This window comes from Mus caroli, unplaced genomic scaffold (genome assembly GCF_978045245.1).
Source record: "Mus caroli unplaced genomic scaffold, Mus_caroli_1 scaffold_7, whole genome shotgun sequence".
Classification (NCBI taxonomy): domain Eukaryota; kingdom Metazoa; phylum Chordata; class Mammalia; order Rodentia; family Muridae; genus Mus; species Mus caroli.
The window spans coordinates 91,097-106,105 of record NW_028227262.1 but is presented as its reverse complement, the minus strand read 5'-3'; the positions used below and the strand labels follow the sequence as shown (position 1 = coordinate 106,105).

Here is a 15,009-nt window from a genome sequence, read left to right as displayed (position 1 = left end):
AGGTGGAAGCAGGAGATAAGACATCAAAGGTCCTCTACAGTTACATAGGGAGTTTCAGGCTCTTCTGAGTACATGAGTCTTTAGAAAATTATCCCCATTTCACCAAACCCCACGTATTAATCAGCTTTCTGTCACTGACAAAATACCTGACTCAAATACCTTTTAAGAAAGAAAAGGTCATTTTAGAGCATGATTTTAAAGATTTATGTCCATGGCCAGTGTTTCTCTTCCTTCTGGGCCTGTGGCAAGGTGGCCCCACATAGGAGAGCTTATAGCAGAACAAAATGCTCAAAACATAGTGTCTGGGAGACAAAGGAAAACAGAGAAGTGGGATTAGAATCCAGTATTCTCCTAAAGGATGTGCCCCAGTAAACTAACTTCTTCAGTCTTCTAAAGGTTTCACCACTTCCCAAAGCCCTCAAGATATGAGTTATTAGGGGACATATAAGGTCCAAATAAGATGCCTGACATGCACTAAGCATTATAATTTTTTTAGGTTACTTATTTCATAGATAAACAGTGAATTTGTTTTAAAGAGATGGAGTCTCATTTTAGCCTGGACTGGCCTTAAACTGGCTACATAATTTTAATTCTTGATCTTCCTGATCCTATGCCCTGAATGCTGGGCTTAGAGGTATGTACCATCATGCCTGGCTCAATAATGATTTTTTAAAAGATTTATTTATTTATTTATTTTATGTATATGAGTACACTGTGACTGTTTAGATGGTTGTGAGTCATCATGTGGTTGCTGGGAATTGAATGCAGGACCTCTGCTTGCTCCAAGCCCGCTCGCTCCAGCCCAAAGATTTATTTATTATTATATCTAAGTACACTGTAGCTGTCCTCAGACACACCAGAAGAGGGAGTCAGATCTCATTATGGATGGTTGTGAGCTACCATATGGTTGCTGGGATTTGAACTCAGGACCTTCAGAAGAGCAGTCAGTGCTCTTAACCACTGAGCCATCTCTCCAGCCCTCAATAATGATATTTTGAAATGAGTTTTTGAGATTATTGTTGCACAAAGGTTGGCATGCGGTAGATATCCAGAAAAGAAAAAGAGCCAAAGAATAAGAAGCATACCACTTTTATTCATGTGTAGAGTAAATATCATAAATTAAATATGAACTTAAGGAATAATTTATGCCTTAAAGTTTACACCTTTATTGGATTTTAGTGTTATACTATTAGTGTGTGCTAAATGCTAATTGAGTTTTCCTAATGTTTTGGTATGAGTTTTCCATTCTGCCTATCATTTGCCTGTTGGATTTGTTTTTCTCATTGAGGTTTTGGTGATTTTGTTTTTAAATTTACTGACTATTTCCTATTGACTATGTTTTAGCAATTTTAAATTAGTATCTTACCCTGTCTTTTTCTTTTGACCCTTCTCAAATTACAGAAATTCACTGCCCATTGTTATATTCTAATTTTCACTTTTGAGTTCTTCATCATTCTGTTGTGTTTTTATATTCTGGACTTCTGTCTTTGAGAGATATCTCCCTATTTCTATTCTGTTTTGTTGTTATTTGTATCTACTTTGACATCAAGGAACACTATTTAATTATTACTATATCATAATGTGTATTAAGTTTATAAGTGTTTTTTTTCTTTTTTTTTTTTTTTTTTTTTTTTTTGGTTTTTCGAGACAGGGTTTCTCTGTGTAGCCCTGGCTGTCCTGGAACTCACTTTGTAGACCAGGCTGGCCTCGAACTCGGAAATCCGCCTGCCTCTGCCTCCCGAGTGCTGGGATTAAAGGCGTGCGCCACCACGCCCGGCTGTTTTTTTTCTTATGTTTCAGTTAATTGGTAGCTCATGTATCCTTAATGCATCTCTAAATGGTCTGATTTAGTTTTTACGTTATCAGTGCCCATGTGTTCTTGATAGACTAGTTTCAAAGACAGGTTCAAGTTTTTTGTTTCAAACTGCTATTGTTAGTATCTTGATAGTCATAGCTTTAAGAAAGTGGGTACATCTATGAATCACTTCCTGCACCTAAGGCTAAGAGATCATTTCAGAAGAGAAGGCAGGAAATACTATAGGAGTTAGAGGATCAGGGAGTTTGCTGTGAGACTGTGTCTTCTAGTAATATCAGAAACTACATTCGTTAAGACTCACCAACATGAATGCCTAAACAGAAGCTGAACATAGACAACGATAGACATAATAAAGTGGATGGGGGGAAGACCCTGAAGCTTCAGTCCTACACAAAGAACTACAGACCACTAAGGAATGCTGAGAGTGGAAGAAATACCCTTTTCTAGAGAAGAGCCTACCACTTGGTTATCTTGTACCATATGGTCATCCCTGAAAACACACATAAAAGTAGCATTGTACAGACTGAGCTTGTGGTATTTATATATTTAAGTATGTGTGTGTGTGTATGTGTGTGTGTGTGTGTGTGTGTGTGTGTAATAAAAATTAATGAAAAAGAGCCTGTAAGTTTGCAGGAGAGTAAGGAAAGGTATATGGGAGGGTATAAAGGAAGGAAAGGGAAGGGGGACATGATGTAATTATACTATAATCTCAAAAATAAAAAATAATTAAAAAAGAAATATTTGTTTCAGTTGTCTAAAGGAAAGAATTATGTTTATCACCTGCTCCAAATTAAATTAATTGCTTTTCATATGAATTTTCTAAAATAAAATATGGAAACCAATGATTTTTTTAAATTTTTATTTATTTTTATTTTATGTGCATTCATGTTTTACCCACATGTATAGCTGTGTAGATCCTGGAGTTACACACAGCTGTGAACTGCCATGTGGGTGCTGGGAATTGAACTTTGATCCTCTGGAAGAGTGCTCTTAACCACGGTGTCATCTCTTTAGCCCCTAGTTTATAGCCAGATATTGAAAATAAAATATGAAGATTCTTTAGTATTTTAAATATAGAAAGCTAACAATACCTAAATATTCCAGTCTTACCTTTTTTGTTGGTTTTGTTTTTTGGGACAGGTCACACTATGTATTCTTTACTGGCCTGGAACTTGCTATGTAGACCAGGCTGGCCTCAAACTCATAGAGCTTTTCCTGCCTCTGCCTTTGCTGAAGTTTGTAACCCAGTGAATTGTGGGAAATTAGACTTATCTTAGAAGCTTGCTTGTATAAACCCATTTCAGCATGATTTTTGTCTCTAATGATAAGAATGTTCTTCTCCCATATAGAAGGATAAGACTTTTCTCTACTGGACACTTTAGGTTGAAAAGGAAGGGCAGGAAGACCTTGCTGAGTCTGTTGGTTCTCTAGTGCTTTCAACTGAAAATAATCAAGGTGTGAACATGACATGTACTGATTCCTACACAGGCCCTGATCATCTTGTCTAACCTTTTTACATTTTACTTAGTTTTTTGCTTTTTAATTCTATGTCACATTTAAATCATGGTTGGCTAACTGTGGTTTATGTCATCCACCCTGTTTTTAAGGAGAGAGAGGGAAAAAGAGGAAAGGAAAGGGTGAGGGAGAAAGACAAGCGGTGAGAGGGAGGAAGGGAAGGGGGGGCTATAAGTCGAACTGTCCTTTAGGCAAGAGGGTTATTAACATCATTGACACGAAAAACACAGCTTGTTGTAACCCCCGAATTACTGATACTAGAGAGACTTTAGTGTTGTACAGTTTGCCTCTGCGTCCCCCGCTAGAGGCTCCCATCCTCCCTCCCCACCCCCCAGCTGCAAGCAGGATATGCAGAGAGCTGGTTTCTGTGCTGTGTCCTCCTGCAGTAGCCCCTTCCCCTCCCCCACTACCCATAAAACTCCCCCTTAATGAGGACATTCTGAGGAGACCACACTTCTCCCCGCCTTAGTGTCTCCAAAACCCAACACTCCTCCTGGTTACTCTCCAGGTGCCTGTCCTGGAGACCTTAGAGAAATAACAAGGGAGACCTTGGAAAAAGTAAAAAGTAAACAGAGGTCAGGTCACAGACAGTTATGACTGACCATAAAATTAGTCCTTGAACAATACTATTCCACCCTCTACTCTCCTTTTCTGTGAATATTCACACTATTCCTCCTAACTATGCTGTATATAAACCCAATGCTTTCTGGACTCAGGGTCGCTTGCCAGCATTCATGCAGTGAATGATCGCTAGGTGAGCGATCCAACTTGAACCTCTTTTTATTTGAGGATGTCTATTTATCTTTCAAGCTATGGGACACGAAGCTGTGTTTCTCCCTCTCTCATTAACTGCACTCATTCTTTTCTTTTTTTTTTTTTTTAAGATTTATTTATTATATGTAAGTACACTGTAGCTGTCTTCAGACACTCCAGAAGAGGGCGCCAGATCTTGTTACGGATGGTTGTGAACCACCATGTGGTTGTCGGGAATTGAACTCGGACTTTCGGAAGAGCAGTCAGTGCTCTTAACCGCTGAGCCATCTCTCCAGCCCCAACTGCACTCATTCTTAAGAGCGATGCCCAATCAATCATAAATTAGCATGGGTGAATCATTAGTGCATGTTTCTACAGAGGTGGAAACTGAATAAAGAATGAAGATATGTGGAGTGGAGGTCAACAATAAAGAGTTTTTAAACAATGGAGAATTTTACGTAGGGCTTCCATAGGTTATAAAATTAATTGGCCCTCTTCTAATTGCTATGATCTGCCTAGCCCTACCCCTGCTAAATAATCACTATTGACAGTTTGGGGAGAATTTTCACAAATATATTTAAATAACACGAAAGTGAAGTGTTTTTATGTGCATGTACACATGTATGCACTTCTTTAATTTTATTCATTTTTACTGTTTTGTTTTTTTAAATAGGGTGCTATATAGCCCAACCTGTGCATGAGTCCTTGATCCTCCTCCTTCTGCCCTCTATGTCCTGGAAATCCAGATGTGTACCATAATACCCAGACCTTCCCCCTTATTAATTTATTTTTAAATATAAATTTTTACTTTACAAATATTTATTTGTTTTTATTTTATGAGTATGGATATCTGAGTTGCATGCCTGTTGCCTGTGGAGACTGAAGACAGCATGGAATATGCTGAATTGGAGTTACGGATGGTTGCGAGCTGTCTTGTGAGTTCTAGAAATCCAATCCATGTCCTCTGGAAGAGCAGCAAATGCTCTTAACCACTGAGCCATGTCTCCACACATGAGATCCTACTGTGCATACTAGTGTACAGCTTACTTTCACATGTAATGATATACTGTAGCTATACTTCTCTTTTAATACATTAAAGTTTCTTCTGATTTTTAAATAATTTTGCAATTTAAAGAAAATAATTTATTTCAGCATTCTCCAAATAGCAAAAACTATAGCCTATTTCCCATTCTTTGTGTGAATGAACATGAATTTGCTTAGCTTTCTATATATTTCTTTGAAAATATGTTTAAGAATAATTTTTAAATGTCAGATTGCTGGGTCAGGTATTTGTGATTTAAAAGTTTTAATAGATATCATTAAATTGTCATATTAAAAGGCAGTACCAATTTAAATGTAGGAAATCATTCTATTATTTAACTGCCAGGTTTTTGTGTACATTTACCGAAACCTAGAATAGGGAAGCTTTATTCTGATTTTTGTATTGTTTCAGAACAACGAGATGGTGGAGCTACAGAGAATACGAATGAAAGATGAAATCCGAGAATATAAATTCCGGGAGGCCCGACTCCTTCAGGACTATACGGAATTGGAAGAAGAAAATATCACATTGCAGAAACTAGTGTCCACATTGAAGCAGAACCAGGTGAGACTTAAGATTTTTAAAAAATTATACCACAGATGGATTCACATGTTCAAGTAAATGAGGTTCACTCTTACCTTTCTTTTTTTCAAAAGATTTGTCTTTACTATTTGTGGTCTGTGTATGAGCACACACAGAAGTCCCCTTAACTGCTGAGTCATCTCTTCAGCTCTATTCATTATTTCTTAAGAAAGAGCCTGCCAGGCTTTTTTCTTATACTCCTTTAATTTGTATACTGGAATTTCTCAATTTTCCTTTGTCAGCTAAATTGTATAAGAAAAAAAAAGCCATATAAGTAATATACTTTATAATACTGTTTATAAGTAAGAAGAATGCTCATTTATTTTAGCTCCATGCTAATTTGTTTTATAAGTAAGAAGAATGCTCATTTATTTTAGCTCCATGCTAATTTGTTTTAGTAGTAAGTCAAATTCATGATAATAAATTTAACTTAGCAACTTCTCATTGTTGCTGGGTATACTCACTTGTTTTACATGGCATCCTCAAGATCTTCCTATAAATACTTGTCTTCCTCCTCTTCTCCTTCCTTTCCTTTTCCTTCTCTGTACCCCTCCACTCTCTTCTGAAAGACTCCAAAACTCCCAAAGGGAGGCACTTACTCAAGCCTCGGGTCAGCCGCGCACCCAAGAAGACACTGAGACCGAACTTAAGATGTATAGAGAGTAAGATTTAATACTACAGCAATGACAAGAAAGAACATAAAAAGCACATATACCAGATATCTGGGGTCGAAACTCGCAGAGGAGATTCGGCAATTAGCCCAAACTTTTCACAAGCTTTTATAGGAAATAGCCAGGTAAAAAGTACAAGTTTTACGTCACCAAGGTGTTCTGCCAAGGGGCTTTACATAACCAAGGGGTCGTGTCCTATATTTTGGCAATGTACTCGATCTATTGGAACATTCTGGGACAGTACCAGGAGGCCCCTATCTCAAAAATGTTCTTGGCATAATCTTCAGTTAGGAGGGGTAGGACTAGGTTTTTTTCAGGAGACCCCTTATCTAAAAAATGTTCCTGGAGCAGTTTCCAATTGGGAGGGGGGTACCTTGGGGTAAAAAGTTCAGGAGTGCTCCGGGAACTATCTCTGGATGGGAGGGGTAAGAGAACTCTGAGCTGAAGAGTTCATGGAGAGTTCAGGTGTCCAGTCATTAACTCTTTCATTCCCCCCTTCTTTTAGGGACAAGCTCTAATCTTAGAGCTGGGTACCGGCTTCCTGAAGGACCCGATATTGTTGCCTTAATATCATAACCTGCACTGCATTTATTCTTTTTCTGATAAAAGCCACTAACTTATTAAGAATGCAGGGGCCAAAAATAAGCAAAAGCATAAGTATAATTAAGGGTCCTGCTATGGTGGAGAGGAGAGTGGTAAGCCAAGGGGACTTATTAAACCAGCTTTCGAACCATCCTTGTTGGCTTTCTCTCTCTCTCTTACGCATATCTAGGCGTTCTCTAAGTCTGGCCATAGAGTCTTTGATTACTCCTGAATGATCAACATAAAAACAACATTCTTCTTTTAGGGCAGCACAAAGTCCTCCTTCTTTAAGGAACAATAAGTCTAATCCCCTCCTATTTTGCAGCACTACTTCAGACAGGGAAGTTAAAGATTCTTCTAATTTAGTTATAGACTGTTCTATAGTTCTAATATCAATGTCCATAGCTGTACGTAATTCTTCATAGTATTGGGGGGTCTGAATTAAGGCAGCGGTCCCTGTACTTACTCCTGCTGCTACTCCCAATCCCAAAAGTACTGCCAGGGTTAAGGTAATGGGCTCTCTTCTCCAACGGACCCGATGATCAAACTTATCTAAAAAGGAGCTATCATCATGATACAGGAGTCTAGGAATAAGCTGAACTAAAATGCAGAAGTCTTTGGAACTATTAAAAACAGATATAGATACACAAGGAGTGAGACCGGTATTGCAAGCCCATACTGTGTCTATGGGAGGCACCAGATACTGACCACTTTTGCTAGGCTGGATGTTCTAGGTCTGATTACAAAGGTGCCGTTTATCCTGAGGTGCCTGGCCTAAACAGAGTCTACTTCCTGAAACTGCTTCCAGAGTCAGCTTTCTGTTTTCTCCCCAAAGGCATTGAGAATGATCTGAAGTAGTATTATAAGTCCTGATCTGAGCAATTCCTTCATAATAAGGGGGCCTAGAGTCATAGCATAACCAACATGATTGAGTCATATTAGGATTAGTCCTATTCAACACCAAAAAAGCTCCTTGAACTAGACTGACCAGACGGCTTTTTGTATCTAGGGGCGGTGGGGAAACTAAGGTCGATAGGGAAGGTCTCACTGTTCTGGGCTGTGGAGTTGGTGGAGCTGGTACAGCCGGGACTTGTGGGGGAGCTGGTACTATTGGGGGACCCTGTTCTGTCACAGTCAGCCTGATTGTAAAAATGAACCCAGGGTCTCTCGGTGGACTGGATACACGCCAACCCCACTTATTTCCTTTAAGCCAACTTAAACGATTTTGTTTTCCTTTTTCAGTGAATTTTATAAGTAGGGGGTTGCAGTATTTACCTTTGCATGGTCCTGGGGGGCTGTTTTCAGTAGCACACCCATAAGCTCCTATGGCGGCCTCATTTGGATGGAGGTCGCCATAGTTTGGATATTTATGGGGATCTCTTTCTCCTTGATATGGCTTATCATAACCACTACCTCGTTTTACCGTGATTAGATCCCAGTCAGAGGAAGGCTTCCAGTAGGCATCCCCTGTCGTTTCACATGTCCATTTGCCACAGAAGTAATCTGATGCCCCCCCACATTTTTGTTGAAGCTCTTTGTTTTGACCCTGACCAGGGCAAACATAAAACTGTGCAGCTCTAAGATTAGCCCGGTAGAACTGCCCTGAACACCCATACATGTTCCCTATTCCACCTGAAACACACCGCTGTTCAGGGGGTGGGTTACTAAGATCAGTATGGTCAGGGAGGTCCCAATTGGGAGATCCTGCTACTAACTTACAAATGTCAGGTGTGAGATCAGGCCACCAAGTCCAAGGGGGATGTGCTGCAGTGATTGCCCATACAATGTTTCCCTCCCCATTAAGCACTTCCCATGACTGTTGAATCGGGGCAAGAGGGTTGTCGTTCCCTAGGCTTAGGGTGGCCCCCACGACACAAACGAAGTTTAAGAGGATTGTCAGTAGTTGCCACCGTCCAGTTGTCTTCATGGTTGCCTCTACCCTGGCTAGGAGCCTTCTTGACGTGGGAGGCGTGGAGTTGTTAACAGTATCAGATATGGTCCTTTCCACCGAGGCTCAAGAGTGCCGGTGCGATGTCATCTGACAAGGACCGAACTGCTGTAGTCTCAGGTGCATGAGCTTCTTTGATCTGGTCCCAGATCTGTGTTCTGACAACCTCCAAGGCCTTTAAATGGGTAAACAGAGCAGAGGGTGAGAAAGAGTCAACACAGGGATCCAATATCCTGCTAGACTCAGTCAAAGAAGTAAAACGTCCAGGTGTGTTTCGGACTCTGAGAAGCACAAAGGGAAGGAGGGTCACCCAGTCTTTACCGCCAGTCTCAATAACTAATTTAGTTAGGGTCTGGGCATGACGCAGGTGCACGTAGATCAGATCTCTGGCTGGAACTGGTGAGATGTCCTTGGGATATCCAGCTCGTTCACTGTAACCAGTTGTGACCAGACTTTTTTTCTGTACCACCTGCAAGCCCTTTTAACTTAGCATACAGAGCATTATTAACAACATAGGTTTAAACACATCATTTGAGACTATGATGGGCATAGGAGTTTCATAAAGGATCTTAAACAGAGTAAAACTGAATCAAGAGATAGGACATAGGGAAGGAACACCAAGTCCATGCCAGTCTCCACGATTAATTTTGTCAAGGTCCGTCTTAGAGTTTTAAACTAATTTTTATCTATCCTGAGCTCTGAGGTCTATACACACAATGTAATTTTTATTTGACCTCTAAATGCTTGGCCACACCCTGACTTACCTGGGCAACTATTGCTTTTGGCACTCTGAACCTTGGAAAAAAAATTTTCTTTAATAGTCTTCTTGATGACTATGTGAGCAGTATCATTTATCCATATTGAGAACGTCTTTTTCTGCAGATGTCAACAGCTTTCTTTTGTCTGCATATTGTTCCATACAGTGGCAAAAGCATACCCGCTGTCAGTGTCATTTATAAAGCTTGTATTAAAACCACAAGTTCAGCTTTTTGGGCTGAAGTCTCTTTAGGGAAGCTGCTGGCCTAGATCACCTGCTTTTTGTCCACTGCTGCACTGCTGTCCCCGCCTTCCGCTTACCTTTAACCATGAGGCTACTGCCATCCGTGTAGGGTAAAAGGCTTAGTCAGATCTGGCAAAGCCAGAGCGGGGGCTGCAAGCAAGGCTGCCTTTATGCTGTCAAAGGCTTTTTGGTGTTCCTCAGTCCAGGTGAATGGGACTTTTTCTTTAGTCCAGAATCTGCAAAAGCCCACCGTTCCCAGAAACTCACGTGGCGCGGGGTGGTGGGGGTTGGGATCAGCATCACAGCCTTTTCCTTGGCTTCGGTGAGCCACCGCTTTCCGTCGTCGGCACCTTGGTACGACATAGCTGAGCTTTCTTAGCCGATACCCGGTACCCCAACTCACCCGGCTCATTCAGGAGCTTCTAGGAGGGCCAGAATTTTTTCTTTGTCTTTGATGTCTCTGCCTTCAGCCAACCGCAGGGCTTGGGTTAGCGCCAGGAGTTCAACCTTCTGAGCCAAAGTTCCTTCTGCCAGAATGTCAGAGTGATGAGTAGGTCTTATTCTGTCAACAAAAAGCTCTAATAATGTGTCCATCAGCCAGGGAAACAATTGAATCATGTGTCTCTGACCAGAAGCCACTATGTGCAGACAAGCAGGCCATCCCTCAGTCACCAGGTCTAATTTTTCAAGTGCCACTGGTCTTTTAGGGTCCCAATTTCTGAGTAAGAACCTCTTTAGCAATACTTTTGTTCTCAGTCACATTTAGGAGTCCCAAAGTTGGGGACAACATTAGGGCAGTCTCAATAGCATCTAAGGCCATCCAAGGTTGTTCTTTATTTCTTATACGAAGGGCTGTTTATCTTTTTAATGCAGCAAAACCTGGGATCCACAGTTTGCAAGGACCTGTAGTGTCCAGGAACCTTTTAAACTTGCTTTGCATTGGTTAGTGGAGGAATATGAAAACACAGTCTCTTTTAAGGACTCAGCTTCTGTGTTAGCACCCCTTCTGTTATTTCTTTATTTTTAGCCACGAACAGGTGAAGGGTTTTGTCTTGAGGAGGGGGGGGGGCTCCTCTTCTTTTTGTTAGGACAGTCTCTCACCCAGTGTTCTTCTTTTTCAACAGCAAACACTCTGATCTTTAGCCAAAAGCTTTCTTTTTTTGTTGCCAGGTACTAAGTTTTCTAGTCTCCCTGACTTTTGTGACCAGCAATTCATTTCTCTTATCTTTTTTGAAAATTTTCTGGCTCCCTATTTCTTACAGATCATCTCTAAGTGCTAGTATTATTAGCAAGTGTCACTTTGCTAGGTTCTAGTCTTTGTCATTTATCTCTCTTTGCTCCTGTTTCTTAACTGTAATGGATCTAATTATTACATCTATATTCTGTCACTTAACTTTTTTCATAGTTTACCTCTTTTTACTGTTAGGTCAGATTGTCGGGGCACTAGTCCCACAGAGACAAGACCCTCAACAGAGCCTGGCAGTCAGGTGCTCCTTACCTTGTATGTCTCCCTCACCGGAGCTTAAAACAGATTCACTGCCAGCAACTCAGGGCAGTGCCTGAGAAGAGAAAACACATGGGGCAGAGAAGGGAGTGCAGTTTTCACATCAGACCACTGATATTTCAAAATGAACACAATTTTTTCTGTTAACAGTTAACAAGAGACAGGATACAGGGGACAGGGAAATGAGAAGCAACCAGGGAACCTTGTGGCGTCCTCAGATCAGACGCAGCAACCCGCTGAACTCGAGCATACTAGTCAGTGGAGGGAAAGAAACTAACCAGGATTTTCTCAGTAACGGCGAATGGACAGGGAAGAGCCAAGCGCCGAGTCGTCTCCGCCGGCGGCGGAAATGTGGGAGTGGCAAACAAACACTGGCAGGCAGAGGCAGCAATTTAACTATTTAACTACCTGATAAACGCCCTGTGCTCTCTGCACTGTCTTTGGGGAGGGAGCACGCAGCCATGCAGGCACAAGGGAGTGCGGGCAGACTCTGGGGGGGCCAAAGGAGGGACGGCGGCTGTAGTCGGCCCCTCCCCAGCTGTGGCAGGCTTCACGGCCACTCCGGGACCGGCAGGCGGCCGCACTCACCACCAGCATCTCACAACTCGGGGCGCAGACAGCCTCTACCTCTGCCGTGCCTGCAGAAGCCAGAACCTCAGCGCCACTGCTGCTATCAAAGCCCCAACTGCGCCACCAAAGCCAGAAATTTTTAGCCCAGCTCTGCATTTCAGAGCTCTTTTGAACAGCCTGGGGCTCCCCAGCCGAGTGCGGACCGTGCGCTGCCCCTGTCGGCCAGTGGCAGCTGGTCTTGCCCCACGATGGCCCCGCAGCCAGGCTGGCCGGCGCTGCCCGCCCGCTGCGAGCCGCTGGCACTGCCTCGCCGAGAGCGCGGTGGGCAAGACCGGCCTGATGGTTCTTTTTTCTCTTTTTTTTCCTTTTTAAAACCATTGCTGACAAATTCTGTCCTGACGTCAGTCCAAGTCTACAGTCGACAAAGGGTTAACACACACACACACACTCTGCCAGGCAACAGCCAGGTCTTTTGACTGTTCTGTACCCTGGGCACTCCTTCCAGGGTCTCCCTTGGAACATCTCTTTTGGGGTGCGGACCTTGAGGCCATAGACAGTCGTCCTCTCACAGCCACTGCCAGAATAAACCCACAATCTCAGAATACACAAATGCAGCAGTTCCACACCTACACACCCAGCAGATTGTCCCATTTCTAGAATAATAGCAGACACGAGAGCAGACACGAGACTTAGACAAAAGAAAAAACCAAAGCACGAGGTGGGACTCGAACCCACGATCTCGCAACCTGGAGCACGAGGTGGGACTCGAACCCACCCGGTCTCCAGAGGGGTCCACTAAGCGTCCTTAGTCCTCCCCTTGTCCTCCTGGGACATCTCCCAGGGCGCACAGACGGTGGACACCTCCTGGACACGTCTGTCTTTTGTCCACACCCTACGCTCCTACCCGGAGCGCGGTCTCACTGTGCACATTGCACACTGAGCGTCTGCAAAACCGAAACAGCGATCGCTCATACAGAATGGCCTTCCTGGCCTTTCAGAAATTAACAGAACACAGACACCAGACCAAAGCAGAACAGTAAATCTTACTTCTGAGTGGGTCCAGGACCTCTGGGTAGACGCGCTGATTCCCGGCCAATGCACCAAATGAAAGACTCCAAAACTCCCAAAGGGAGGCACTTACTCAAGCCTCGGGTCAGCCGCGCACCCAAGAAGACACTGAGACCGAACTTAAGATGTATAGAGAGTAAGATTTAATACTACAGCAATGACAAGAAAGAACATAAAAAGCACATATACCAGATATCTGGGGTCGAAACTCGCAGAGGAGATTCGGCAATTAGCCCAAACTTTTCACAAGCTTTTATAGGAAATAGCCAGGTAAAAAGTACAAGTTTTACGTCACCAAGGTGTTCTGCCAAGGGGCTTTACATAACCAAGGGGTCGTGTCCTATATTTTGGCAATGTACTCGATCTATTGGAACATTCTGGGACAGTACCAGGAGGCCCCTATCTCAAAAATGTTCTTGGCATAATCTTCAGTTAGGAGGGGTAGGACTAGGTTTTTTTCAGGAGACCCCTTATCTAAAAAATGTTCCTGGAGCAGTTTCCAATTGGGAGGGGGGTACCTTGGGGTAAAAAGTTCAGGAGTGCTCCGGGAACTATCTCTGGATGGGAGGGGTAAGAGAACTCTGAGCTGAAGAGTTCATGGAGAGTTCAGGTGTCCAGTCATTAACTCTTTCACTTCCCTTTACTTTCATGCCTCCTCCCCATTCTCCCTTCCTTTACCCAATTCCTTCTTCCTTTCCTTTCCTTCCTTTCTCTCTTCCCTCTTTCTTTCATTTCTTTCCTTTTTTGTCTCCTTTGCCTTTCTCTCATCATCTCTCCTCCCCCTCCTTCCTTCCCTTCTTTTTCTTTGTTTTCTTTCCATTTCCTTCATCTCTCCTTCTTTTCTTCCTTATCATCCTCCTCCTTGTCTGTCTGCCTGTCTCATTTTTGGGACAAATTGTTCTCAGTGCATATAGAAAAGTATAAATTAATAGGAAGAAAATTGTGAGAAAAAATGTTCAATTTGTTTTTCAGCTGTAACTTCATTATAAAAGTCCCTTGTAATTTACATTTTTTTCCCCTGGAATGAGGCCTAGATGGTGTCTTAGTTTCTTTTTGTTGCTGTAATACAATGTCCTTTGTAAGGCAAAAACAACTTAAAGGAGAAAGGATTTGTTTTGGTTTACAGTTCCTGGGGACATAGTCCATAATGGGAGAGAATGCATAGTAACAATCAGGAAGACATGGCAACAGAAACACGAGGTTGAATGGTCATATTACATTTGTCTCTGGAAAGCAGAGAGTGATCAGGTAGTAAGCCTGGTCTATAACGCCTCAAGGTATACCCCCAGTGACCAACTTCTACCATCAAGACTATCTTCTAAAAGTTCCACAACCTTCCCAAGCAGAACCACTAGGTAGGAGTCATGAATTCAAACATGTGACCATGTAGGGTGCATTTAACATTCAAACCACAACATTCTGGCTCCTCTAGGCTCATGATCATCTCTTGGTGCAAAATGTATTTAGTCTAACTAAATCCTGCAGCCTCATGTCTGCCATCTGGAGCTTGTGGTGAAATTGGCTGGGCCCCATTCTTCTAGCTCTGCCTTCTGCAGCACACACAGCCTACAGCTTTCCTTAGCAGATGTCTCCTGGTCCTGGTATCTTCAATATTCTGAGTCTCCGCTATAACTTAGTATTCACCTTCACAGCTTCACACAAGAATCTCTCAAGGCCTTCTTTCTGGAACTTTATTCACAGCACATACTGTTTTGTCTCAGTAGTTCTTTGAAACTGTGGAAGGAGACTTTATGAACCTTTCAGTATTGCATCTCTCATGCCTGCAAAGCCAGTGCCACATGGTACTAGCAGACACTAGTAAGTTCTGGTGCCACTTTGGATGGAATCTGGCTCCTTCATATCACAGTTGTTATCAGATTCTGTGTGCTGACCCTTGGGAAGTATTTCCCTATGTAATTGCTTTCCAGAAGCTGAAGATCACATGAACCGTGGCGCTT

At 42.5% G+C, this 15,009-nt stretch overlaps 1 protein-coding gene across 5 annotated transcripts in view; it reads left to right on the top strand.

The window, feature by feature from the left end:
- The window catches only part of Bicd1 (BICD cargo adaptor 1), a 131,929-nt gene that overhangs the window by 64,259 nt on the left and 52,661 nt on the right, over positions 1-15,009 (top strand). For all 5 annotated transcript variants that reach the window (XM_021165151.3, XM_021165150.3, XM_029478583.2 and 2 more), the window contains exon 3: positions 5,538-5,690. In XM_021165151.3, coding sequence (XP_021020810.1) covers positions 5,538-5,690 — 153 coding nt within the window. The remainder of the gene's footprint in view (positions 1-5,537; positions 5,691-15,009) is intronic.